Here is a 27,452-nt window from a genome sequence, read left to right as displayed (position 1 = left end):
CTTCCAAAAAAAGATGCACAATTAGCTTCTCTCGTCTCTACATACAATTTTTTTTTAGTACAACCTTGTCTTCACAACAAGCAGGTTCAGGTTGGGAGAATAAGGAGCTTCAGGAACAATCACTTGATCGAGCAGAAGACCCACACCAGAATCCCAAAAGAAGAGCTCATTATTGAACTAACCAAAAGAAGAGAGTAGAGAAGACGATGCTCAGCTCTGAACTCATCTTAACAGATCAAACCTATGAATCTCCACTAGATCACTTAGAGAGTTGATCAAGCAAAACACCACCAAAGAAAGAGAGCTTCTGAAAGGGTCATCCAATCTCTGCTAACTAAGCCACTAGAGTGTCACCCGATGGAACAATGATCATAAACCTTCTCTAGACTCAGCAAGGTCCCTCATAAACAATGGCTCATCACATCACCCAGAGATGATAATTCGATTCATCCAGTGTATGGGTTAACACCTTAGATTCAAATTATCTAGCCTGTTTTAATTTAAAAATAAAATAAATTATTAATTATTGTTGGCACACTATTAGAGAAAATTGATAGCGAATAGATTGCTACTTTTTTATACTTTTCTTGATAACACAATTAATTTGATCAACTGAAGCTAAAAAATATAAGTCATATATTAAAACCTTTCAACACTAGCTTTCACAATGGTGTTCACTAGTTTATGAAAATATTCTATGCTAAATTTCTTGTTTGTGATTTTGTTACGTAAATCTTTTGTTTGTGATTGTTTATACCTAGTGAATATATCAGATAACTATGAATTTTCCAGATAGGATTGAATTTTCCAGTTAATTAAGATGCCATATTTATACAAACCAATGATTCTCATAATGCGACATCTGAGCCTATTGTGTGATGAATCAGATATTGCCAAGTCAGCAAACTTCTTATTACAAAATAGTTAAAACATACCAAGTAGAAGAAATAATTTAATTACTGGAATTCCTAGAACAAAAATTTTGCATATTCATTTAAAAATGTGTGAATACATCTGAGAATAAATTCCTACGGCCTTCCACAACTAACGTAATCAGTGGAGCCAAAGAAGCTTAACTAGACAATACAAAGAAGTACACAGTTAGAAAATCTAAGATAACACACCTGGGGGATCGCACCAACCCAATGAACTAGCACTAAAGATTATTTTGTACCTTTTCCGCATCTTTCTATCCTCATTTCAACAAATTCTTCAAAGCATCAGGTCTTTGTCGTGCAAAACCCGGCTGAAAGGAAGTGATTTGCAATGTCAGGCCCCCACATTAGTACAAACCAGAATTTGTGATATGCAAGCTGCGTCAGTAGGAGAAATCTCACAAATGGACGTAATTATGACAAGGATGATGGTTTTCTTTTTTTTTAAAAAAAAAAAATGCCTCAGAACAGCTGCAGTAGTACCAAACTTGTGTTCCATATATTATGGGACCAGAATGTATTGCACAGCTGTTATCATAAATGATACATGTCAACTGACTAATTGGGGAATTTGTACCTGAAGTAGCATGGAGGGCGTTGGAAGAGCCTCAGCAGCGACATGGCTTCTAGTTTTCCTTCCATTTAAGGCAATAATTGAAGGGCTATTGCCAGTGGTTATGTCCCAGAAGCTTCTCTTTTTAGCAGTGGGAACAGGGGAAGCAAAACGATGGCTTGGGCTCTTCAATTCCTTCTCCGATGTTACAGAGCTCTTTCCTTTACAGGTTTTTGAACTTGTGACAACTCTCTTCTCCCGTTGTCCTTCGAGACCGTACTTTGTTATCAAGTCACGAATAAAATCATCTTTCTGCTTAAGCTGGAGAATATGCTCTTTCTTTAGTTGCTCTATCTCGCTCTTCAAAGCCTTAACAGCCTTCTGTAGTTCTTGGACTACCGTGCTATTTGTCTCTCTTTTCTTGCTTTCTGGTGTGTTGAAGCAGTTGTTAGATAAAATAGATCGCTTGACTTTTTTTTGGGTTGAGCATGGAGTAACAAGCACAGAAGATGGTGCATTGGCAGGTGCAGGTGAAGCTGCCAATGATTGAGCTTGAAGGGTCAGCATCTTTTGCTGGTGGCGAACCAATTGCTGCCGCAGTTCACTGTTCTCTTTTTGCAACTCTAGTACTAGTTTAGCTTGATCTACTCCGGATTCTGGCACGTGAATCTGTTCCTCAACTGGCACACATTCCTGAATCATGACGCAATTTCTCAAGATTGATATACTTCTTAAGCTAGTAAAAGATATTGGTGCTTAGAAGAAGTGCACAACTCAAATTGAGCTCAAACTGTGTCTAACAGTACTGTGCACAATACTTAAGTTGTACTTCAGGAATATGAGTGAGGGACGCAACCATTTAGCGGATGAGTTGATCCACAAGGATGATCTACTGCGCAACTAAATTGTACATATACAACTAGTCTTTCAAGTGAATAAAAAATTAATATCCAAAATTAAGCTACTTGATTAACAGTGACAATTATGTGTATTGCCAATTTGTGATTCGACAAGGGCATGAGCTCAAAGATGAACTTGAAAATGTCCACAATGCGAGTGCATAAACTCTAGTACATGTAAACTCAAATTTGTATAAAACTAAAAGGATCAAAATATGATAAATTGTATGAAGAATGATACTGGACAGAGCCTATGCAAGTTGCTACATAGGCCGTGACAACCATGAGGTTTCCTCCCAAGCACTACTCAAACTAGTACAAAGTACCACATGAACTGAGAGATTTGACCAAAAGTCAAAATCGACAAGGGATTGGCCCCTCACTTGTACATGCGGAGCGCAATTTCATCACTACAATGTTAGTTCAACACTATGCACAATGTTAGTTGGCACTAGTTGGACTCAAACTGAGTTTCACATCTTCAAATTCAAATTCAATTTAAATCAATACATCCCTTCCTTGTGGCTCCTTAGAAAACCTCCATCTTTATAAAAGAGACTCTCTTGTACCATTCTAACTTGTACCAAAGTTAAGTAATCTACTTTTGAGTTTTCTTTTCTTATTTCCTAAAAGACTTCTACAACATTGGAGGTCCGTTGGGTCTCAAAATTTAAATTGCTTCCATTGTGAGATGAAAATCATTATATCAAGGAGACGATTGTTGATACACACAATGGGCACCTGAATAATGACAACATTGTCTTAAAGAGAAAGTCCAACTCACATCTCAACGTTTGACTACTTTCCAACAATATTGTCAAGCCATTCTCCATGTCAAAGAAATAGATCTATCAATCAACCAAGCTAAGTTGTCACCGAGTCAATGAACGCACCACCAAGGAATACCATCTCTGATAGGTTTTCATCTCCTTTATTAGATCTTCAATTAAAGCATGTGGGGTCATCTCTTGTCGTGTCATTACTTTAACAAGATATCGTAATATTTAATATCTTTGTTCCTAATTTAGAGGCAAATAACTATACATGTATACTTAAGTGTGTACTTAGAGATCTACTAATGTTGCTTTGTTGATCATTCTCCTCACATACCTAATCAGCATAATGTACATATAGATCAAGCTTTATCAAAAACATTTTATGAAAATTATAAGGCTTCATTTTCATAGCCAAAGAAGTTAAAGTAGCAAACCTTTGTTTTTATCTCCTTGGCACGATCAGCCCAATGAAGTGTATTCTGCGTTTCACCAAAAGAAAGATTGCTGGGACTTATATTGGCAATCATGACAGTGTTGCAAGGCCCTCCTAAAGAATCCTTGAGAAGTTGGGTGAGCTTTGAATTCCGGTAAGGTATATGCTTCTTTCCCTCCACAAGGGCATTGATGCAACTACTTAAAGCAAGGAGGGAGCGATTGATGTTTGCACCTTCTATGGATCTCTGAGTCCGTTGATCAGTTGCTAGAGCCCTCTCTGAACCAGCTAGATCAATTAGTGAAAGTTTCCCAATACGTTTTATGATGCTACCTGAATCATTGCACTTGTATTCTGCAACAACCTATGAATAAGAGTTCATGATTTTAGAAGCATGCCAATATATCTAAAGAGATTTCCAAAAAAAATGATAAGCACCTCTAGGTCACAGTATTGCATGAATATATCTAAAGAGATTTCCAAAAAAAATGATAAGCACCTGAAGATTGTCTCATTGACTCTAGTTGGTTCAGTGGTCCTATTTTGATTGCCTTGTTGAAGCAATGTCATTACCTGTACATATGAGAACAACGTACAGAAAATAATTATAATGACTAATGTCCCAAGTATTTGCATTAGAATAATTTTAAATAAGGACAGCCAAACTACCTCATCTGTTGTGTAAGCTCTATATTGTGTGAGGCCAGCAGCTACAATTCCCTGAAATATTTTGAAAAGTTTGTTGTCATGTTAAAATAAATAAGAGAGAAAATATGTTGTACTTGCTCATAAGCATTTTTAGATCATTGAGCTAAGGTGTAGTTTTATGAAGTACAAGGAGGGCCAAACTACCTCATTAGTTCTATAATTAGTTTCACTACTCTATGATGTAATTTTATGAAGTACAATGACTAGAGATTCAAATGTCTTCCCAGAGTCAAATAAGAACAACAAAACCAATAAAGAATATATTTCTATTTAAATTTTGGATGTGGAAAATTTTATCCAAAAAACTTGCAATAATGAATATGAGAAATTGAATCACAGCTTGAACTAGATAAAGGAGTTAATAGCCTGAGAGATGGATTGTAACTCGCTAGATAAAATCTAACTGGTCTCTTAAAATCTTCTCCAAGTGAATCCCTGGTTTCCTCCTAATCATGTTACCCAATGAGTACTAAAACTGATGGTGAAGGATGTGAGGATGAGTGAGGTCTTTTGATTGGGTGGATCTTGCCAGAAATAATGAAGAGAAATGTGAAGTGGACTCTACAGGAATTTTTGATTGAACCAAAACAGGGAAAAGGATGTTTATATAACATGTTCTGGAACTGAACCAGTTGGATGAACTGATTGCACTACTGAGAACTAATAAAATCTCCAGTTCTTTGGCTGAGCTGATTTTACAAATTTTGACAGAGAAAAAAAATCAAAGAATTCTCACTGAGAAATGGAGGTAAGGTGGCCACAATCTTACATTAAGCTTTAAACATGCTACAATAAGGTGGAAGGTCTGTACAGTTGAAAAAAATTGCATTTAGATCACAATATATAACTAGAAGAAGAAGCAAGAGCCATCATAGGTTCACAATTAAGCTTTCCTTTATTTTTCTTATGCAAGAAATAGCTTTGTGAGTCAAGTATAATACTGTACAATCTTTAGCCTCTTTGCTGCAAAAAGTCACCAAGTAATAGATTAATCATGCAGAAATACAGCTTGCATTTAAGGTACCTGTTTATCTTCTCTCAAGACTAGTGGTCTACCAGGGGATAACAAATCTCTAACAGTTTCATTGTAAACTTCAAGGTAAGAAAGTTGAACAGAGTGATCCCCATCGTAACTCCGCTGTCTAATCTTGGAAAAGAGATCCTTGATAGCTAGAACCATGACACCAGGATTCTCTATTGTTCCTAGCATTGTGTATGTTTTACCAGCTCCAGTTGCACCGTAGCAGAATACTGAACCATTCCTCCCTTGTAGAACACCTTCCACAAGATCTGAAGTGCTGAATAAATTTACGAGGGTAACATAAAACACTATAGTCAGTCAAAACCAGAAGAATCTGATATTCCTTATCAAAACCTTGAACTAGAGAACAGAAATTTAAGTTAATCACAGAAGTGTAGAGAAAATTAAGACAATATAATTGGCATTCAATTGCTTGGAAAGAAATATTAATGTAGTACGGCATAATATTGCCAATATTTGACATAGCAAAGAATGCTAATAACTTAGCATAAAATGATAAGAGAAACCATGAGTAATTCATAGTAACCATAAAGTAAATCAGATAAGTTGATCACGAAGAATAAACAATTGAAGTCTGACATATATCAATATCATCCTTGGACCACCAATACATAAATTAAGTATTTTTGCTAACAGCCTTTTTTTGGATTGTATTAGTCAATCAACTCCTGAATGGTACCAAGCATATCTTTAGTTTAATTACAAGCTCCCTCCAATGTATTTCCCCATTTAATTGTTTGTTTGCTGGGTTCATTCTTTATTTTTTCGATGAATTACGTCCCTAATTTAATTTTCATGTAAGGGAGAAGTTAGACCATAGAAGTAAAAGTTAGGCTTGTTCCCCAACAGCATATGCTTTTGGATTAGGGTACCAACCAAATCTAGCATTCATTACCAGAGTTTAAACTTAATCTCAAATATAAGTTGTAATTGTCTAAAGAGTTGTGTATGGATCCAATCAATACCACGTCATAACAAACTGTTTGCTGGACAAGATAAGAATCATGTTCAGACATGTGAAATAACTATATAAAAATTTGAGGTAAATAAGCAGTTATATGATAGAGCAATGAGGTTTTACGTAGTGGTGTAGACTTCTTGCTGCGAAGTTAAGTCCGGAAATGAGGCGTCGAAGCAGAAATGTCGTCCTCGGACCCTTTTCAGACGAAGATAATCTGACTCAGACGCAAACTCCGTCAAGTAAACATCTTTCCTATTCACGATCTTGACACAGCACCGTGAGCCAGCATCCTTCTCCTTCTTTGCCATTGGCCGAAGCCGGACGAAGACATTGATCCGGCTCCCTCCCCCCTCCCTACTCTCCTCAGTCTTAAACCGGTTCCCCCTGCTTTCCTGGCTCCCTGTCTCCACTGCTGCGGTCACCCCACACCCTGTCTTGCCTCTCCCGAGCCTCCCTTCTGATTGCATACCGGCGCTGATCAACTCCCGCAATGAGAGCTTCCTGTCTGCCACCTCCGCACCGCCTGGGGTCACTTCTGACACCTTCTTGGGACTGGAAGACGAGAACACGATGATCCTGTTTTGGTCACGGGCCTCGCAGTTCTCCTTCAAGGCCTCAGCTTCCGGGAACACAATGTGGTTCTTGATCTCCGATCTGATCGGCTCTCGATCCTCTGATTCATGAGGTATTTCATTCTCCAGCTTCCACCTGCGGCGGCCGGAGTCCACCAGCTCCACGCTGGGGTGGTGGGAAGCGAGGACGCGTGACTCGATGGATCTGCCCGTCGTCCTTGCGGCCGCATGGCTCCTCTGCTGCTCGTACATGAGAGTGAGCGCCCTCAGCTTGTCTCGCAGGCCGCGGTGCGGATCGCGGAGGAGCCGCGCCCTCTCCGGCTGCCCCTCGCGATCTTGACATGCCGATGCCAACCCATCGCGGCACGCCGAGATTTGCCCCCGGGTGGAAACCGGCATTATCCAATCCCAAGATCTCAAAGCTGACAAAGAAATTAGAGCATTGAATGGAGCAAAATGGTTCTTTGATCGATCTAGCTATCAGAAGATAAATGAGCTAGGGTTTTGCGTGAGCTTGGCCTTTTTGTAACAGTAATCACCGAAGCAATGAAATTGGAGGTGTGGAGAAGACTATAGGATGAGAGGAAGGATCGGGGGCGTTGATTGGGAACATGATGGACGGCTGAGAGACTGGAGGCGAGAGGGATTTTAAAATTGGGCAACGGTCGGAAAGCGTAACGGCACAAAAATATTTGAATCTGACCTAGCAATCAATGGTGCGATTTGGCTTTTACCATGGGCCATCTGTTTGGGGTTTACTTTATGGCCGCGAATAGCAGGAAACATGCGGTCGGTTTAAATTACACATTTGACCTGAAAGGTCTGCTTGGACATTTGGTGCACGTGCTTCGTGTTTTTTTAGTAATTTTATAACTAATATTTTGTTTTTTTCTGAAAAATATTTCATATATTGATCTAGAATTATTATCTATATTATATTAGAATTTTTATTTTTAATATTTTTATGTAAAATACTAGATATAGATTAATATTAAATTGTAAATCTTTTGCACGATGGGCTTAGTTGGCTCAAGCTACCTTAACAATAAAAATATTTTTTTCATCTCTTACTTTTATTGGCGATCAAGATTTTTAATTTCTTGATTATTGTTTTTGGAAGGAACTTAATTGTTCCTTATAGAGAATAATTGTTATCAATTATAAGGATCCTTTAAGAAAAGATCATATCATACCATTACTATTGTCCTTATGTATCAATTTTGACCGTTGAATATTTTGAGAAAATAAACTTTTGTTTCATTAAACATATTTTTTTATTTTTTAAAAAAGTTATAGTCGCTGAAAAGTTTTTATTGATCGAAAGGAAAGCTAAAGTTTTTTCAGATTTGTCCATAAGGTTTGTATAATAAATTCTCTCTTATTCATGAGGTTAGTTACTTTAGAGATACTAATTGAATCAATGGATCAATCATAATTGCGTAAAAACCATGAAATTTCATAATTGTGTAAGCCATCTTTTTTCATCCATCATTGATACTAAATAGTTTTTACATGAAACCAACAAATCATAATTGTGTAAGCCAATTGACTCCCTGAGCATCAATCTTCTACCCTGACTATCTTGACCATCAGTTCTATGACCCTCTAGTTCTCTCAACACAAAAATTTCATCATCCAATAATCCTTGTATTGAAATGAAATTTCAGTTCTATGCATTTTCTTGAATAAAGACTCACTCTTCACTCTATCTGGTTGTCATGCCTTGTTTTAGATTATCATAATGTACTAGTTGTTGCAAAAAAATTGAGAAATTTGCAACCAAAACATAATTGTAAATTTGTTGAGTGCATGCAATTGTATATCCTCATATAGCCATATGAAATGTCTAACTATGTCGCTTTCAATCTGCATTGCTAATAATAAAAAACATGGCTGCACTTGAGTAAATCACTGGTAACTTCGACATTTAGCTGAGGAAATACACTAATACCTTGTGTGCATTGCAATCTATTTCATTTTAATGTTGTTAAAACCGGCATGTAATACACTGAAGTACAAACCAAATAATCTAATTACACTTGCATTTAATTCAAAATAAGAAACAATTTTTATGCCAGCACCGAAAAGATTAACTAATTTTCTAAAAAGAAAAAATGTTCATATTTATGACAATAAGATCTCACTCATTATAAATCTCTCAAATTCAGATGAAGAAAATAACTTCAAGTGCCAGATATCAAATGCATTACCTCATATTTTTCTCCTCTTCCAGAGCTCCTTGGCATCCCACGAAAGGTAATAAAAAACTATTACCACTCATTTCAAAGCTGAAATCAACCTTAAACACAAGTTACCTTGTCATGCCCCTCAAGATTCAGTGCAACTCGATTCCAATACAAATTCTAAATTCAATACTTTTTAGCCAAGAGATCGGTTTGAAACTTTAAACAAACCAGCTTTGTGGCAACATGAAAGAACAAAGCTAAAACAAATGTAGCAGACAAACAAGAACAAAGTGACATAGTGACTTCTAAAACCATTTAAGTCTTAACAAGATTACATGAGCATTTAGAAACTCATAACTTGCCCAACCATCTAGTTCTGAGGTAAGCACAAGAGGAAGCACGTATCTGCATAACAGAGACAGAAAAAGTTGCCATAAATTTATCTCGCCTATGTTATTTCTCCACATGGATAACAGGAATTCCCAGGATGGTTTACAAGAAATTTCAAGATCGAAATCTTTCTCTGTCATGTGGAGAAGAATAATCTATACTTGAACCAATTGGAATAATTCCAAATGGATTGATAGAAGGATGACTTCCATAATAGTGCTGCTTAATGTGCGCCATGTGGACAGTACTGCTCATGCCTGGAATTTGGAATATGTCCTTCGTGTAATTAAACAAATTTGGGTATTCACGCAAGAGTTTCTTGTTGCACTTGAAGTGAACTGTATACACCTGTAAAGAAAGCAAATATATCCTATTAACAACATATTCGATGTCTATCCAGATAGCAGATTTTGTCACTTTTATGAAATCAAATTTAGGGTGTGTTTGGTAGACCAGATAAGGCCTAGACTGCCTGAGAGAGGCCGTGTTGGGCCAGGTGCAGGCAGCACCACCCAAATTGGTCATGTTCTGTGCCCAGCATAAACCCAGGCAGGATCCAAATTTATTTAATTTTTAAATTTATATTTAAAAATTAATGTAAAATTTTAAAATCAGAATAAATATTATTAAAATTGTTTTTTATTAAATAATTCTAAAATATTTGATATATATTTATTGTTAATATTTTATAAAATAAAATGATAAGAATAGAGCCGGTGAGTTGTGCCAATCCCAAGCTTAGCTAGTGGGTTGTGTCAATCCCAATCCCATGTTGGATTAGGTACATCCAAGTTTGGGATCGGCTAGGCTGAGCCTATGGGCTAACCCCCACCCTGCTTAGACCTACTCGACACCTTTGCCATTTGAAAACTATTTTTTTTTTTCAATTTTCACCTCTTATTTTGTTATTATTATTACTATTTTTTACCACAAAGTGTCCCCATTATGGTTTGCAATCTTGTACCGTGTTGGGCGAAACAATCGAAAATTTTTCAATATATTATCGAAACTCAATACAATTCGACATAGACAATGTCTCCTTCCTTCTTCAACCTTCAATTGAGTCTTTCTCGACTAGTTTCCTGTCCTTTATGTCTTCATGCAAATGATACTCCTCCTTAGAGTCTTTCTCGACAAGCTTCCCATCCTTTAGAGCATCAAAGTACCCAAGCTTGGCCTACCTTCACCTACTGCTCATCCAGGTCTTTGAGCCATTGAACCATCATCTACATACATTCCTCGATACCTATCCAATCAAGAATTTCCTACACAATTAATCTACTTGGAGTTTACTCCTCCAAGACTTCTTCATATGCCAAGCACCTCTTGGATTACTGCCAATAGTTGTTGAACTTCTTCCACATCTACTAATGACCTATTGAATTTTTGTCGATACTTGTTGAACTGCTTCCGCATTTGTCAGGGATTCCCTTCTCTACGACTTCTTCATTGCCAAAAACCTCTGCTAACACCTGTTGAACTTTTTTCCTACAAAATCTCCCATCACTTTAACCAACTTTGACTTTTTTTAACCTATAGTTGCTTGCAATTTTTGTTGAGTTCTTAAACACTTATTAGAATAATATATATTAAGTCTAACTTCAACCTTTTGCCAACTACATCAAAATTAACAATACTCAGCAACAATCATTAGAACATGATTGTACTAATAATTCTCCCCTTAAGTCAAGCGGATATGATTGCACCAACAACAAAGATGGTTCAATCAAACAACGCTAAAGTATCTTAAAGAGGCAGAATCCTACAAGGTTGTAATAGCATAACCCCGAGTATAAAAGTACTTCGACTATCTTAGTACATGCTCCCTTAGCCAATTAAGTCTTTGAGCAAGCATGACAAGAATCCTACAAGGTTGTAATAGCATAACCCCGAGTATAAAAGTACTTCGACTATCTTAAGTACATGCTCCCTTAGCCGATTAAGTCTTTGAGCAAGCATGACAAGAATCCAAAGTCCGACATTGGTATTAGTTATTTACCATTCATATATATGCAACAACATGACAGCATCAAAATAACTCCTTGAACAAACATAAAATCAAAGAAAATTACAAGAAAAAATTCATTAATCAGGAATGATAGAAAAGAGGTTTATAGTAGCTAAACAGCATAAGTTAATTATCATTATCCATGATCCATGCATAGTATTGCCAGATAAAATAGCTCAATATGAAACAATAAATTTTCAGCTTATTATAAACAAAGATGGAGCCTAATTGTAATCCATGAATTACATGACTAATTATATACTTTAATCAACACAAACTGGATAAATCTATACAAAAGCCATAAAATATCAGATTCCAACTAATAAGCTTTAGCCCAAAATAAATTTTCAATTACATACCTCATCAAACCTGATCAGAGTAACAAACAAGCGAATATCAGCTTCAGTAAGTGTATTCCCACAAATATACCGTTGCTTGCCAAGGATCTCCTCACATTTGTCTAATGCTTCATATAATTTTTCAACAGCCTATACAACCAGAAAGAACCAACAGACATTTCAAGGAACAGGAAATGAAAAAATACCAGTTCAATTTTGCTAAATTCAATTACCTCATTGTAAGGACCTTGTTTCTTAGCAAAGCCACATTTGTATACCCCATTATTTATTGTGTCATACACCCATTCATTGAACTCATCTATCTTGGTTTGCAAATGAGGGGGGTATAAATCAAGGGTTGGATTATCAGCTATATCATTAAACTCAGTATTTAACATGCGGATTATTTCTGCACTCTCATTGTTCACAATTGTTTTGAGTTTTTTATCCCATAGAACCTGCCAGATAATACAGAATCTAAGCAAGGTAACTTTTCAAGGAAACTAAAAGAATATGGCATGTTTTAATTAAAAGCATACTGGCACAGTATATTTTCCAATGTAATTTGTGCTAGCAAGCTCATAAAGTTCCCTGATACTTTTGGCACCATTAAGAGGATCAGGTTCTGCTCCTGGTTCTTCTGTACTAGAAGAGGGGAAAACCCATCCAAAATGCTCATCATTCTGCTTGGTCCTTTCCCATATTGGCTGTACAGCCTACCAATGCCATTGCTGAAGTGTTATAATGCAATTTCCATAACTGGACACCACCATGTAAAGAAGACTTACTGTGTAACTAATGGCCTTTTCAAGTCCCTTGAGCATCAGAAAAGAAAGACATCTGGATGCCCACGGACATGCATATGATATATATAGGTGATACCTTCCAGCTTCAGATGGAAATTGAGATGTCTTCTCTTTGGAAATGAAATTGCGGAAGGTTGATGGTGTGCGATTGAATGCACCAGATTCTGTCATCTCATCCAATGCTGAACGAGACATCTGAAGAATGTAACTAGCAGATTAAGTTTTGTTAAAGCCATAAGATAATCAGAAAGAAAATGAGTCAGGAAAGAACAATGCAACAGGCAGCAAAAATATGTTTGATAATAAAATAAGCATACCTATCTACCTATCGGTAAGTTGATAAAATCCCTTCAGTTCATAGATCACAAAAGTTACAGTTGAATTAAAAAAATAAAAAAATATCCAACAAATTTCAAAACAAATAAACAAGAACATTTTATATTTTGGTAGTAAAGCATAATAGTATGCCAAGTACACTTAAGAAGCCAACAAACAAATTTCCCTCTACTTGTGGATAACATAATTGATTCAGGTCTAGTCAAATAGCAATATGACCCAGCAAATGTACATGCTTGGCTTGGAGACTCCACTATCAAAGTAAGGATATTTGAAAATGTTCAAGTAGTGTTTTTGAATCAGTCTAAATTCAGTAGTCGGATTCAAGTAAAAAAACCCTGATTAATGATTAATCAAACTATTCCAACGTTTCAACTGCAATTAATTTAGCCCAAAAATTTTAATTTGGTACGAAATCTAACCAATCTTCCAGTCCTAGTTAGTCAAGATAAGTTTACTTTGATCGTATTGATGGTCAATATACCAAATAAACTTCCTGAACCCAGCTCTCTAGTGTTAGCTGATGATATAGTTAGTTGCTTGATACGTTAGGATAAACATATTCAGTTCAGATGGTAACTGGGCATGCTGACTAGGCTAATTCATAAATTTGATGCAGGCATACAACTTGCAAATCACACTAATGAGGCTAACTGGAGTTAATTATTGGCTAGATTCTTCACATAATTAAATATTATTTTTTGGATTTCTGTTTAATTTGTTAATAAGTTAAATTGTTCAATTTGTAGTATCCTAAAGGACCAAAAATTAACTTCTAGTAAATTGGTCTGAATTAAAAAAGATTATAGGCAAAATGGATAGGGTTGCTGATGGGTTAAGATTTTATTGCATTTTATGGATTTAATTTGGATTTCTACATGAAAATAAAATGCTAAATGATATGAATTGATTGTAATTATGAAATATTGTATATTTTGGCAATTACTTCTAATTTCTGTGATTTTACGGTAAATTTTGAGTTAATGAAGCTTGATTGTGTGTAGGGTCCAAATTGAACCATGATTGAGTCAAATTGAGCCAAGTCAAGTCAAAATTGTTGATTCGATGGATTACAAACGTCATGATCAAGATTTGATTGAACCGGAGTCGAATTGGAGCTAAATTGGGCTTGATTTGGGGCTGAACCGGCTTGAAATGGACTGAACCGGCGCTGATTTGGAATTGAACCGGGTCCGAACAGTAACTGAACCGGCGAATTCAAATTCACGTTATAACGAGAAGAAACACTGTAGCTGGGGATCGCGACCACTGTAGCCTCTTCGTCTCCGCGAGCGTGCTTTCTTTTTGTTCGTAGATCTAGAGCGGCGATCGGAATCTTCTCATTTCAAATCGATTTCCTGATCACACGAGAGAGATATTGATCTGAGATCGGAGACAATTGAAGCTTGGATTGCGCGTTGAGGGTTTCATCAGCGTCTCGGCTCCGCTACTAATACCAGCTAATTTCTTCAGATTAAGATCGATCGGAGCAACCAAGATCGTTCATAGGGGTTCCTTGAAGGTTCTTGGGGGTTTCTAAATATCCATTTGCTAACGATTTGAAGGATTTGGCTGGATTTCACTTTTACCTGTTTCAGCTCTGTTTAGAGGAATTCTGAGGGTTTCGGGATTTCTTCTGATTTGGAGTTGATCCAGATTAATCCGAGCTTGGATCGAGATTCTATCTTCTGGGGTTTCTGGTCATTGATCAGATTTTGTTTGACAGCAAGGAGGGATTTGTTTTGAAGGGAAGATCCGAGAACTGATAATTCTGTTTTTACTGATAGCTTCTGTTTGTTTCATTTTGTTTCTGAATTTTGTTGATTAGATTTGCTATAATTCTTGAATTCAGTTCATCTGGTTAATTCCTCATTCTTGTATGGTTTGTTTGGTATATTCATAATCTTTACTTGGCATTGTTCAGTATTTGTTTAGTATAACTGAAAACCTGAGTGTTTACTGTTCAGTATCGTTTCAATTCGTGTAATGGGTCTGAATTGGTTAGGTTTAAGCAATTGTAGTTCTATTAGCTAATTTCATTTGATAGAGCATATTGAATCTTCATTTTGCAAGCTAGATTGGTTCTTTAAAATGCAAATTCCTTGATTTAGTGTACTGTTTCTCTTAGTTACTTCATTGCATTTTATATTTTAGTTTTCTGATTTCATTAACTTGTTAGTGTTTCATACATAGTCTCACATAGTCTCAATGGTTTCAATTCTAGTTTAGCAAATTGCATGTTTTTGTTGTTCATTTACTGATTTGAATTTACATTTTATTTTAAATCATCAAAACAACAAACCCCCATTTATACAAGAAAATCCAAAAAGAACGACATCATAGCTTGATTTAGAACGATTTTCTACTAATCCTTGGAAAATACGACTCGTGGCCCCTATATTACATTTGTTTTGTGAGCTAAGGGTTTTCGATTATAAATTTCAATTTGAGGCTCATTCGTGACATCAATTGTGGGCTTATCAGTTGCACAAACATATAACAACTAATTAACAAATTCAAATTCACTTATTAAACATTTTGAAATTAGATCCTGCTTGGATAAAAAACTGATGTATCCATGGGTAGTTAGCAAGCAAACAAAAAGGCAAACGCATCAAAACTTTTAAAAGACTTGTGTTCTCAGAGGTTGCTGCCATGAGTTGTTGGGATTGCTAAACCATATAACGATTTTGGCTTTCTGAATACTGAAAATCTAAGGCTTTAGCATAATTCTTACAGCTCAGTGGTTATCAGTCAATACTAATCCAAGCCTTACACTTTAGCTCCAACACTGTGAACAAGCTTTGCATCATTGGGTTATTGGTTAGACTGAACATTAAATGATCATAACACCTTTTCTTCTGATATGTAAACTTATATCTTATACAGTACTAATATACAGATTACAAAGAATGGAAGATATTAGCATTGATGCTACATGAACCCTTCACTTCTTGTTCTCTATACTTTCTCACTACATTGGTTAGGCTTTTGATATTTCTTCCAAATAAGGCTTTGGTAACCTTATTAGGATGAGCTGGGTGACTGATGCCAATCATTTGCATTTCCTAAATCCTATACAAGAGGTGAATCAGATAGTGCTTAGATTTTTAGCTGAATTGAGATATTACTTTATGACCGATAATTTTACACTCAACAATTTTTCCCTATTAAACACGAGCATATTAAGCAAAAGGAAGCATTCCTGAAGATGAATCCCCTGTTTCTCTTTCCCTACTGTAATAAGAAGAGGAACAATTTTGCAAGATCACCTTATGAACGAGAGTTATCGGTCATATTAAGATGGATAAGGGGGAATGAGAAATTGTATGCCTTCACAAGCCTTGTTGAAGAAGTTCCCAAATGATTCTTTTGTTGGCTTGAGTCAATCAGTTCACTCTTCATCTCCTCCAAATAATATCAATATTGAAATCAGGATCTTATATTAAGTCACATGATTCACAGATTCAATAACAAAGGATCATCAGGAAATACTCTGAGTAATCAACATAGAATACCAAAACCGCTTTATCGTGGACTGATATATCTGAAGAGGTATCATGAAATTGGATGTGCTGTTCAAATGGTTGAGATTCAACTAGTTGACTTTTAAGCGAGCAGCTAGAAGCTACCTTCGACTTGACAACCCAGTACAGATACAGATCCGATCCAGGTAACAAAGTAATAGCAAAGAAAAAGATGTCCTATAAGTGAACAATGACTTCAATAAGGAATATAAGAAGAAACAGAAGCCATATAAATAAGAATCACAAATCACAACGAACCAGGTGCAGAAAAAGATGGATTTACATCCTGAGTTTCGAAATACACTTGCAACAAATTAACACACACTAAAGAAGAAGCCCTAGTAACTTACATATGCATATCTTAAAACCCTAGCAAAGAATGGGAGGTAAATTGAACGCAAGTAGCTGTTAGATCAGATCGAGATTGCACCTTGCAGGAGGAAGAGAAGGATCGGACGACAATAAAGCGCGACGCAGACGAGACGCAGATCATTCGAAGCCTTTCCGTCTTCTAATAAGCCACTCCATAGACGAGGGATGGTTATGGTCATATGGTGGGTCTCTGGAGGCGGGCGACGTGCGGCGGCCGCCGACTCTTCTCTTCCCTTTATAAATATATTTGCATAATAATATAGAATTATTATTTTATAAATTAAATTTAAAATTTTATATTATGCTAACGCATTGGCTCATTTTATTTTATACACGTGGTAAAAATAAAGAGATTTTAATTGTATATTAGAGTTCTTTGTATTTTGAGGGGAAGGTTGTTATATTTTAGAGGACAATTATCAATAATCACAAACATTTAAATGATACAATATCATCTTAAAGAAATAATCTACTAACAGAAAAAGATGTGTTGACTATTCCAAGGAGTTCATTGGCTGATTGAAAGTTAAGTGACATATGTCGAAGATAACAAAACTAGAGGTGTGCATGGATTCTCCTAGTGATTTGATAAATTCATCATTTGAAAGAGATGTGATAACTACCAACAATAATTTGAAAGTGATATTATCGTTATAGGAAGAAGATGGAGGAGTTCTCTACCATCAATTTCAAGAGGTGACAATAAAAGATGTTGTACTTCTTACCACTTTGAACCTAGTGAAGAAGTTCTTATTGAAGGATGTACCATGATTGAGGATGATCCTTAGATGAAGGTTGCATAAATGGCATGGAAGCAAAATAAACTTCATCTATAGAGATTATATATATCTTCAATAGACTAAAACAATATATAATTTGATGATTACAATCAAGGTTCATTAGAATATTAGATGAGAAATACAAAGCAAAGGATATCGGCTCAATAGTTGAGAGGTTCTTAGACCGCAAGATGATAAATTTCAAGTTTATAATGAGTATAGTTCAAGAATTGCAAGTGATGTTGCAAAACAATTTAAATAAAGGACACGAAGATATGTGAATCCTTGAGGGAACCATCTCAAACGTAAATGTCATAAGATGAGGCTTGAAGATCTAATTGTCCAACTCCTAATAGAAGAGGGCACACTATATCCATAAAAGGACATATTATTTGATAATAATCATATATTTAAATATTAAATATTATTAAAGAAATTTTTAATATATATATAATTTTAAAATTTTTTAATAATAATAATTTTGAATGGTGATTAAACCCTTAATCAACGATTTCAAATCATGAATCTTAATCATTTTAAACAATAAAGATTAAGGATCAATATGCTAGAAACCTTCAATTTGATGCTGATGATTTAAACCGTCGACCTGTCGTCGAGTCTGCATTGCGCCTTCTTTAATGCATGTTCTCAAAGTTTTCCTCTGTCCAGGTAAAAACTGTATGAGGAATATGCATTGTTCATTGTCAGTAGCTTTGTCCACTGCTTTCCCCCTTTCATGTAAAGCCTAAGTCCCTGTTTCTGCCTCTTCTTCTTTTCATCTTCCACTCAGAAATTCTGTCCTAATTATTCTTGAGTCTCAATTGTTTTTGGCATGTCCAGTAAAAGCAACATCTGCATTCATCCTTCAATTGTTTGGTTCACATAACTATTAGATTGTTAGATGGTCATGAATCATTACAAACTGCCAAGAATGATCAAAAAGGGTGTGCATCATCATTGTATTCAGTAATTTTCCAATTGTCATTTTGAGATTAGCTGGGATCTCAGATGAAGCGCAGGGAGATAGCTGGCTACTTGGCTTAAGGTTGCTGTCTTCTTATCTAGCGTTTAGGAGCTATACCTCAACCTCATGCTAATCAATGAACCTCGCGACGATTTAGCTGCTCATTACAAGATGATAAAAGTGCATTTATCTCATAGATTCCAAGCAATTACTCGCATTTTAAAGAAATCTTCAGAGCAGTTTGCCCGTCAATCATTATCAGCCCTGTTCAGAATTTATGAGAATATGTCCTGCGAGATTGGATACTGACGCAGTGATGGGACGCATTTCAATTAACTTCCCACCTTCCACCTCTTCGTCCTCGCAATGTATCAGACGGAGATGCTTTGCAATTATTCCGGCCCCATGCTTCCTGGCTTTTTAGTCGTCCCGTCGGTTCCATCATTGTTCGTAACCAAAAGTCGAAAATGCGCTAGCTGGAGCAATTTGGCCTCTTCTCTTGTGCCTTCTCCCTACTTATTTCCTCTGCTTTTGTTCGACTGGTCTCTCATACCAGTTCTCAGCTTTAAAAAAAAAAATCACTTTTTGGGGCATCTGCGGTGGCCAAGTTCAGAACTTGCACGATGAGGTTGGGCAGCATTCTGCCGGCGTGCTTTATCGTCGCCATTTTGGCCACCGTCGCGCTTCCGACCTCGGCGGACGGCCTTTTCAGGATCCCGTTGACTAAGAGACCGCTGGACAGGACCGACCGACTCGCCGCCCGTCTCTTCCGTGGCGCTGAGGGGGTCGGTGCTCTGGAAACTCGTAAGAACGGCCGTCTGCGAGGGAGTCTCGGGCTCAAGCACGGGCCAGATGGTCCGGACGGGCCGGACGGGCCTGTGGGGCCTGACAGTGGCAACATTGTCTCCCTCAAGAACTACATGAACGCTCAGTACTTTGGCGAGATCGGCATCGGCTCTCCGTCGCAGAACTTTACGGTGGTCTTTGACACAGGAAGCTCCAATTTGTGGGTGCCGTCTTCCAAGTGCTATTTCTCGGTGAGCCATCAACTTCCTAGTCTTTGTAATGCTCACTTGTTGACGTCGGAGGAGGAAGTGATTTTGATTTTGGTCGAACAGGTTGCCTGCTATTTCCATCCCAAATACAAGTCGAGCCAATCTAGCACCTATCAGAAGGACGGTTAGTCCCTGTTTGTTTTTCTTTCTTTTTGCTGGTTAGTATTGCAAGAGACTGCAAGTACTCTTTGTAAAATGTCAGTAACTACTCGAATGATAACAGGTTGTTACTCAATTCCCTTTAAATCAGTCTTCTAAGCCCAAACACTTCATCATGATGGTTTCTAGCAGAATCTGAAAACCCCAGTGAAGCACCTTCTTTCTTTCTTTCTTTCTTTTTTTTTTTTTTGCACATTTTATCTCATACTCCTAATCAGAAGGTTGGCTTAAGTGAATGGCTAATTAACTTAGTATTCTTGATTTAACAAAAAAAAACTTATTGTTTAAGTTGTAACTTCTTGCTAATTTTGTCATCTTACAGACCGTTTGCTAATTTTGTCATCTTACAGAAAAACTTATTGTAATTTTATCTCATACTCCTTTTAATATTTTTTCAAAATGGGAATCCCTTTAGACGATAATGAAAATAAGGGGTGTCCTTCTGATTTTTACCTAAAATGTATCTAACCTACGGAATGTTCTTTTCCTATATTGATGATGTATATTATGATTATATAAACATAAACCATAATTAATATGCACCGTTAACTATTTTAAAGATTGGTTAATACTAGTCCTAAAATGCCTCTTGTAGGTTCACTATTTTATCCCTCAGACTTTCATAAGTATTGGGTGGGGGTAAAACAACAACAGAACTACAAGGGCATTTCGACAATTCTTATGAAAGTGTTAGAAGTAAAATGACAATAATGAAATGAGGCTATTTTCAGAAGTAATAAAAGTCATGGGTAAAGTAAAATTTTCTCAAAGAGTAGAGCTAAGTTTTCCTTTTATAGGAACATTTTCTTTTTTTTTTTCTATATGATAATCAAGTTATATCCTGACTTTAGTGGTGCATCATCTACATTGTACAATAATGAAGATGATGTCATTTCTTGAGGTTTGTATTAGAGTTGTGATAATATTAATTTATTGTATCCATTACCGATTTTTTGGATGCTTAGTAGATAGTTTTCCTTCTTATTATTATTTTTCTTTTTTTTTCTTTCAGTTAACACCTAAACCTATTATTTAAAATCATTTTTCCAGGGAAGTCTGCAAGTATTCACTATGGTACTGGATCGATATCAGGTTTCTTTAGTCAAGATCATGTCACAATTGGTGACATTGTCATCATGGATCAGGTCTATAGTGCTTAGAATTTCAATTTCGAGTTGTTATGCATTTCCTAGTAAATTTCCAATTTTGGTCTGACCGACATATCCTCAATAATCAGATTGGTGCATAGATTCCAATCTGATCTGTTCCCATCTTCTAAAATTACGAAAGCTCCTACTATAGTACAAATTGAGAATGCTGTTCTTTGCTCTTTCAGGCATTTATTGAAGCCACTAAAGAGCCGAGCACAACCTTTTTGATGGCAAAATTTGATGGAATACTAGGGCTTGGATTCCAAGAAATCTCAGTTGACAATGCAGTGCCTTTATGGTATTCATGACATACTTAACTATACTTTGATTATTGAGGATGGTCAAGTTTTCCTTTTAACATATTCCTTTATTTCTTTCTCAACAAGTTACTCTGAAGGTTTTTCTTATGCTTTACTTATTGCTTAACTGAAAGTTGTGTTTTCTCAATCAGCTTAAGATTCTAAATGCAAGTAAACAACACAAAGATACAGTACAAGAAGTTCCCTAAACATAATAGCACGTGTATAACTTAAATAACAATAAAATGAGAACAAACTCCCAAGTGGCACAAGAACTCTAATTCTAATAGCAAATGTCTTAGATTAGCAATAGTAGTGCAATTAGAATCTCCAACTGTAGTAGTTCTAGTAACAGCGATGCTTAGACACCACTAGTGCAAGACTTCAGAAACAATTAGAAAATATTGGCAAATGTTTCACTAAAACAAAATTAGTCATGCATTTAAAAGCAAAAGATTTTATTTTTGAACTTATGCCCATTTTCTTCAGATACATTTGTTCATCAATAGATTTTGATTGGTAGATGGCTAAAGAAATTCTCTTATATTATTTTCCTCTACTACACTCACATACCTAGAGAAGACACAATTCCAAACCATAAATCTCTCTACAAAATTGAACATTAAAATACTTTTACACCAAGTCGTTATTGTTAGTGTTTTCTTGTATCATATACCAGTTTAAGTGAATGGGCAACTTGGGTATTATGACTTTTGCTTTCATGTGAACAAGAAGATGATGTCTACCAATACATTTAACACTAATCCAATGTTTGTGAAGGTTTCTTGAGTGTCACATACCCGGCCTCATGAATCGCGTGCCCAGAAAATGACCTGCTAATTTTCATAAATAAACTTCAATTCTGCTTTAACAGGTATAACATAGTCAATCAAAGTCTTGTAAAAGAGCCAATTTTCTCGTTCTGGTTCAACCGTGATGCAACTGAAGAAGTGGGAGGTGAAGTTGTTTTTGGAGGGACTGATCGACGCCATTACAAAGGCGAACACACATATGTTCCTATAACTCAGAAGGGGTATTGGCAGGTTGATTCCATTTCTTTTTGTAGCAAACAAATTCAGGATATAAGATTCTATCCTTTATTTAAATCCTGAATTTCAAGGTCTTTTGCAGTTTGACATGGAAGATGTCCTTCTTGGTGGTCAAACAACTGGTTGGCCATAAAGTTCTATACACTTTGTTTGTTATTTAATAATATAGTATAGATGTGTCTATTTTTATGCCTCTTGACTTTTTTTTTGTTCTATTTGGATCAGGATTCTGTTCTGGAGGTTGTTCTGCAATTGTTGATTCTGGTACTTCACTGATTGCTGGTCCAACAGTAAGTTTATAAAGAATTACATGTGCAGATAGCGTGCCTCCCTGCTTTTTCTTCTTCTTGTTAAATCCTTTTAACAATTTCATATAAATCTCTTGGTATCACATGTGAAAATGATGTACCTTTATGAGGGTGTGGCAGCCAAGTGTTTTGACTCCTTTTTTAATTCATTGGCAAATTTGACATTCATATGCATGCCAGTATTTGTTTCAATCATGAAAAACACTTTTTCTCATGGTACTTCATACTTTGGATTTCAAAACCCCTGGATTTCAATCATGAGGCGTAATCTAGAAGATGGAATACAACTAGTAGTCTCACTGGATGTTTAGTCAGAAAAAGGTTGAATACATTTTACTCTCAGGTCGGCGCCACTTTAAAACAAACCTTTCGGATTAGGATCCAAATATTATGCAGAAAAGGTACCAATTATTATCTTACTGGAAAATGAAATACTCAATTCACATAATTTGTGTTGGCTCTCAATGCACTTGTAGTAACATGTTCAACTTAGTTTGTGTTGGTCTTTCCTTTCTCAATTTGAAAGTCATAATCCTTTTAATATTTAGTTTTAAATTGATACAGTAGTTAACATTCCCTTTAACAATTTCTCTGCAGACTGTTATTACAGAAATTAACCAGAAAATTGGAGCTGACGGCGTTGCTAACCAACAGTGCAAAACAGTGGTTACACAATATGGTGAAAAGATTATGAATATGTTGGTGAACAAGGTTCTTAAAATTACCCTTCATATTTAAATCTTTAAATAATTATCAATAAATGCTGAAGAGTGAAGCTGTGGTTCGGGTTATAGGAACAACCAGCAAAGATTTGTTCGCAGATTGGTCTCTGTGCTTTTGATGGAAGTCAAGGGGTTAGGTCAGCAATTAGCCAAATGTTATCCGATTTTCATAATATGCTCTGACTAATTTGTTTTCATGTTGTTACTAATAAAAAATTCACAAATTTTTCTTTCATTAGTTTGCAAATCAAAAGCTTTGTTGACAAGAGAGTTGAGAAATTAACTACTTCTGTTAGCGACAATATGTGTGCCTATTGTGAAATGGCAGTCATATGGATGCAAAATCAGCTCAAACTGAACCAATCACTAGAGCAGATGTTGGACTATCTCAATGAGGTGAAGTTGCACGTCACAATTCCTTATCTAGCTTGTTTGTTGTCGTTATAACTTTCAGAATTGGTTTCAGTTATGTGAGCGAATACCGAATCCGATGGGGGAATCAGCTGTCGATTGTGACAGTCTGTCCTCCATGCCTGTTATTTCTTTCAACATCGGTGGAAGGAATTTTGACCTCAAACCTGAACAGGTACATAATGTTCATGACCATTATCTTTTGGGGCAATGATTTTGAAATCCTACAAGTATAGTTCCTGCAATTAAATTCAAAAATGTTTCCACATCTTTCATTCAACATTTTAACACTTCATGATCAAAACATTTTAGTTAGATAAAATGAAAGCCTTTTTGATCCAAGAAATGGAAGCCTCTGACAGTGGGTAGATTTCTTCTGGTCGTATATGAACATGGCACTTGAGTTTTGATTTTGGAAAAGGAAATAGACATGACAGTCAAACTTGGTATCTGACCTCCTTGGATATGGTGAGCTTGCAACTCAAGCAAAAGATGAAATGCCAATTCTTTTTCAAAATTCTACTTCTAGTTCTTTCAATTGACAAAGTCATCTTCATAGTCTATTACTTTTCCCTGCCGGCGTAAAAGAACACAGCAGGCTGCTAGACTGATGAAGAAATAATTTATCTGCATGGATTTCTAGAGCAGCTTGATGAAATTGACAATGTGCAGAAAGACTTCATCACCTGAAACCAACACATTTTTCCTTTTTCTGTATTTGCTTATGTTGGGTTCTCATGGTTGCTTTATGCCACACTCCGCTATACATACAAAAATTGATTGGTGAATATACATTTTATGTGATTCCTTACATCAGTAACATAATGTTGCTTCGGCAAAGCACCTCATACTTTTCTAATAATAGCCATTTGTTCCAATGTTCTTCTATAGATTTTCTAGGAACTTCAGAAATCAGACGTGAACTATCATTTGAAAGCATTGCTTGTTTAGTTTCTCAGTCTATTTTTTCTGAGTTTTTTAAAGCTTCGCAAAACGGAGGCCACAGAACCTTGGAAACCTTGAGAATGGAAAAACAAAAGTGAAGGGGATTTGTAGGAGCTTGCAAATTGGATGACAACCAACTTTCTTGTTGTAGCTCCTATGGCGATCAGATCAATACAATACAGCCTTTAACATGTCGCATTATTGTGTCCTTGATTTTCTCTTCTTAGCCTCTCAAAATTCTCTCTCGCTGCAGTATGTCCTTGAAGTTTCTACTGGAGAATCTAAGCAATGTATCAGTGGATTTACAGCGATCGATGTAACTCAGGGTCCACTTTGGTACGCCACCGTTCCTATGATACCATGCTATACTAATGCTACACTGCAGATCCTCTCTTCTAATGTAGCTTCCCACAACTGCAGGATACTTGGCGATATCTTCATGGGAGTATACCATACTGTGTTCGATTACGGAAAACTCCAAATTGGATTTGCAGAAGCAGCTCGAGGGTAGTTTACAGACTTTCCATATATCTGCCACTAGATCATAGATGTACAAGTATGGCTTTCTGTCCATCTGCGTAAGTTAGCTGGTTTGAATATATATGTGTGTTTCCATATAGCTTGCTTATTGTAATATCAGAGCACACCCGTCTATGCCACCCTGCATGAATTTGGTGAGAGCTATGCTATTACTATGGATATTTTGTTCTTGAGGAATTAATGAACTAATAACTAAGAGAATGGAAAATATATGACACAATGCTGATACTATTGCTCATACTTCTGCATATTTAATCAAAAGATATCATCACATATGTTTATCAAAATAAAAAAAAAACTATAAAAGACCTCGATAGTTTCAACAGATCTAGACAAGGCATAATGTTTCCTGTAGTCTCAAAGTTTAGCTAATTGTTGAGTGACTGGGAACGTGATTTTTCTCAAGCATTTTAAGAACTTTGATCATGGTGGGTCTCTTTGAAGGGTCTGCTTCTAGGCATTGTTCTGCAACGTGAAAGACTGCCTTGGCTTCTTCAACCGAGAAGTTGCTCCCAAGGCAACTGTCCACTGCGTGCTCTTCTCTTTGGCCTTGCACGACATCTCTAACCTAGTGCCACCATCACTCAACAGATTAAAGTAATAAACAAGAAATGAGGTAATGTCGAAGGCCATTCAAACAGAAAATCAATAAGAAAAAAATATGACTGTCACAGATACTTCACCTCGATCGTCATTTAAAAAAAAATTATGACAAGTATAAGTAGAAACCGAAAGCTCCTTTGGAAAATCTACCTAAAAACATTGGTAATTAAGTAAAGGATTAGGAGGAAGACTTTACCCAGGTCACCAACTTTGTGCCCTCCTCTATGAATGATTCATCTGAGGGTCTTTTCCCTGTGAGCAGCTCAAGCAACACCACGCCAAAACTATAAACATCCCCTTTCGTCGTCGCTCTTCCTGTATCGAAATATTCTGAGCAAACAACGTGGCGGATGAGAGCAGTTCGACACTCAAAAATGTTGTGCCAGAATAACAAATTCCCAATGAACTAAACCAACTAAACTACCAGGCGCAAGATACCCAAAAGTCCCGGCGACGACCGTGGATACGTGAGTCTGATCCGCATGCATCAGCGTCGCCAGTCCAAAGTCCGAAACCCTGGCCTCCATGTTTTGGTCGAGCAGTATGTTGCTCGACTTGATATCTCTGTGAATTATGTGAGGTATGCAATCATGGTGCAGGTACGATAGGCCTCTTGCAGCACCAACAGCAATTCTGTGCCTTGCGGCCCAGTCAAGAGGACTCTGTTTGCTCAATTTGCCTGCAATTGCCACAGTTAAACTCCATGAGACAGATCGAGCAAGACAGTTCGAGTTATGCCTGCAATTACCGTGAAGAAAAGAGTCCAAGTTTCCGTTGGGCATCAGCTCGTATATGAGTAGATTAAACTGCGGTGCAACGTAGTATCCATGGAGACAGACGATGTTCCTGTGCTTGATGTCTCCCATGGCGTCCAGCTCCCTTTCGAATCCTCTGTCAGTATCTTTATTCCCTTTGTTTAGCCTCTTCACCGCGAAGGCAGTGTTCTCGTCGACGGTCAGACGGTAGACGGTACCGTAGCCACCGGAACCTATGATGTCCTTGTTCGACAGCTTCATCGTCTTCTTCATGAAAGCTTTTGAGCTCAGAGACTGTGTCGCCGGGGACCTGAAGATCACCATTCTTCCACCTGTTACAGAAGTTTGCTATATTATTGAACTCTACGCGAGGCTCCATGGCTAGTAATAGTGACATATTGTTTACTAACTTGAGAGAGTGTCGTCGATGATGGTACGCTTGCGCGCCCATCGTCTGTAGAGGAGAAAAGAGATGATGATCTTCGACATCACGAATGCGAGACAGCAGATGGTAATGTAGAGTGCAATGACAGGAGAGGAAGCCATGGCTGGAGGACGAATCTAGCAAAATGCTGGATTGAACCTGACGACTTTGCAATAAGGTGCATGGCAGTTGCTAGCGATCGATCATTGGTGGAGAGTAAGTGGCAGGTGCAGAGCAGATATCAGGTACAAAAGTGTACTGAGAAGCCTGTTGAATCATGTGAAGCCTCTGTTTACGTGGTGATCTTGAGACATGAGAGGTGAGATCCGTGAACAATGTGGAAACAAGCTGCACAGGCTTCTCATCGAGTCTCTTTAGATGTTTCAGATTTTATGTTTTTTTGTTCCGGGAATATCCCATGGGGGTCTCTGATTTGACTCGAGTTC

At 36.8% G+C, this 27,452-nt stretch overlaps 4 protein-coding genes across 7 annotated transcripts; 1 reads left to right on the top strand and 3 right to left on the bottom strand.

Annotated features, from left to right (window-relative positions):
- Positions 1-1,195: 1,195 nt before the first annotated feature.
- On the bottom strand, positions 1,196-7,278 carry LOC141822767 (kinesin-like protein KIN-8A). Its single transcript, XM_074710096.1, has 7 exons — positions 6,428-7,278; positions 5,329-5,602; positions 4,266-4,316; positions 4,035-4,169; positions 3,598-3,960; positions 1,513-2,181; positions 1,196-1,246 (listed from the first exon to the last, which is right to left on the bottom strand). The coding sequence occupies exons 1-7, from the start codon at positions 7,276-7,278 to the stop codon at positions 1,196-1,198; spliced, it is 2,394 nt and encodes a 797-aa protein (XP_074566197.1).
- A 2,069-nt stretch (positions 7,279-9,347) lies between these two features.
- Positions 9,348-17,046, bottom strand: LOC141824230 (uncharacterized). Of its 3 annotated transcripts, none has more exons than XM_074711476.1 (6): positions 16,901-17,046; positions 12,590-12,802; positions 12,341-12,517; positions 12,035-12,259; positions 11,823-11,951; positions 9,348-9,803 (listed from the first exon to the last, which is right to left on the bottom strand). In XM_074711476.1, exons 1-6 carry the CDS (start codon positions 16,961-16,963, stop codon positions 9,570-9,572), a joined length of 1,041 nt encoding a protein of 346 aa, XP_074567577.1. In that variant the 5' UTR covers positions 16,964-17,046; the 3' UTR covers positions 9,348-9,569. The 3 variants fall into 3 exon arrangements, with proteins under 3 accessions (XP_074567577.1, XP_074567578.1, XP_074567579.1); XM_074711477.1 differs by having other exon boundaries at positions 12,590-12,815; positions 16,901-16,963; XM_074711478.1 differs by lacking the exon at positions 16,901-17,046 and adding an exon at positions 16,821-16,841.
- Positions 17,047-19,123: 2,077 nt separating this feature from the next.
- On the top strand, positions 19,124-25,397 carry LOC141823300 (aspartic proteinase oryzasin-1-like). The gene is made up of 13 exons (XM_074710564.1): positions 19,124-19,622; positions 19,704-19,764; positions 20,850-20,944; positions 21,136-21,248; positions 22,124-22,292; positions 22,381-22,420; positions 22,524-22,588; positions 23,204-23,317; positions 23,401-23,465; positions 23,568-23,724; positions 23,795-23,914; positions 24,938-25,020; positions 25,105-25,397. The coding sequence occupies exons 1-13, from the start codon at positions 19,209-19,211 to the stop codon at positions 25,193-25,195; spliced, it is 1,587 nt and encodes a 528-aa protein (XP_074566665.1). The 5' UTR covers positions 19,124-19,208; the 3' UTR covers positions 25,196-25,397.
- Positions 25,398-25,538: 141 nt separating this feature from the next.
- LOC141825508 (receptor-like serine/threonine-protein kinase At1g78530) lies at positions 25,539-27,131 on the bottom strand. 2 transcript variants are annotated; one of them, XM_074712892.1, is made up of 5 exons: positions 26,993-27,131; positions 26,576-26,914; positions 26,252-26,506; positions 26,024-26,157; positions 25,539-25,792 (listed from the first exon to the last, which is right to left on the bottom strand). In XM_074712892.1, the coding sequence occupies exons 1-5, from the start codon at positions 27,126-27,128 to the stop codon at positions 25,589-25,591; spliced, it is 1,068 nt and encodes a 355-aa protein (XP_074568993.1). In that variant the 5' UTR covers positions 27,129-27,131; the 3' UTR covers positions 25,539-25,588. The 2 variants fall into 2 exon arrangements, with proteins under 2 accessions (XP_074568993.1, XP_074568992.1); XM_074712891.1 differs by having other exon boundaries at positions 26,252-26,914.
- Positions 27,132-27,452: the final 321 nt, after the last annotated feature.

This window comes from Curcuma longa, chromosome 3 (genome assembly GCF_044706935.1).
Source record: "Curcuma longa cultivar G26 ecotype Majalengka, Jawa Barat chromosome 3, ITB_CL_G26_1.1, whole genome shotgun sequence".
In the NCBI taxonomy this organism is placed as follows: Eukaryota; Viridiplantae; Streptophyta; class Magnoliopsida; order Zingiberales; family Zingiberaceae; genus Curcuma; species Curcuma longa.
Note: the sequence above shows the minus strand (reverse complement) of the source record. Positions and strands in the feature narration are given on the sequence as shown.

Excerpts from the sequence above, each read along its gene's own strand:
- LOC141822767 (XM_074710096.1), bottom strand. The coding sequence starts at position 7,278 with ATGCCGGTTTCCACCCGGGGGCAAATCTCGGCGTGCCGCGATGGGTTG. Across the intron at positions 4,317-5,328 it reads TCTTGAGAGAAGATAAACAG|GGAATTGTAGCTGCTGGCCT; the intron begins GTACCTTAAATG and ends AAAATATTTCAG. Across the intron at positions 1,247-1,512 it reads CGCCCTCCATGCTACTTCAG|CCGGGTTTTGCACGACAAAG; the intron begins GTACAAATTCCC and ends ACTTCCTTTCAG.
- LOC141824230 (XM_074711476.1), bottom strand. The coding sequence starts at position 16,963 with ATGATCTGCGTCTCGTCTGCGTCGCGCTTTATTGTCGTCCGATCCTTC. Across the intron at positions 12,260-12,340 it reads TTGGAAAATATACTGTGCCA|GTTCTATGGGATAAAAAACT; the intron begins GTATGCTTTTAA and ends ATTATCTGGCAG. Across the intron at positions 11,952-12,034 it reads AACAAGGTCCTTACAATGAG|GCTGTTGAAAAATTATATGA; the intron begins GTAATTGAATTT and ends CTGGTTGTATAG.
- LOC141823300 (XM_074710564.1), top strand. The coding sequence starts at position 19,209 with ATGAGGTTGGGCAGCATTCTGCCGGCGTGCTTTATCGTCGCCATTTTG. Across the intron at positions 22,421-22,523 it reads TCTTGGTGGTCAAACAACTG|GATTCTGTTCTGGAGGTTGT; the intron begins GTTGGCCATAAA and ends TATTTGGATCAG. Across the intron at positions 23,725-23,794 it reads TGTTGGACTATCTCAATGAG|TTATGTGAGCGAATACCGAA; the intron begins GTGAAGTTGCAC and ends AATTGGTTTCAG.
- LOC141825508 (XM_074712891.1), bottom strand. The coding sequence starts at position 27,128 with ATGGCTTCCTCTCCTGTCATTGCACTCTACATTACCATCTGCTGTCTC. Across the intron at positions 26,915-26,992 it reads CATCGACGACACTCTCTCAA|GTGGAAGAATGGTGATCTTC; the intron begins GTTAGTAAACAA and ends CTTCTGTAACAG. Across the intron at positions 26,158-26,251 it reads TTTTGGGTATCTTGCGCCTG|AATATTTCGATACAGGAAGA; the intron begins GTAGTTTAGTTG and ends TTGTTTGCTCAG.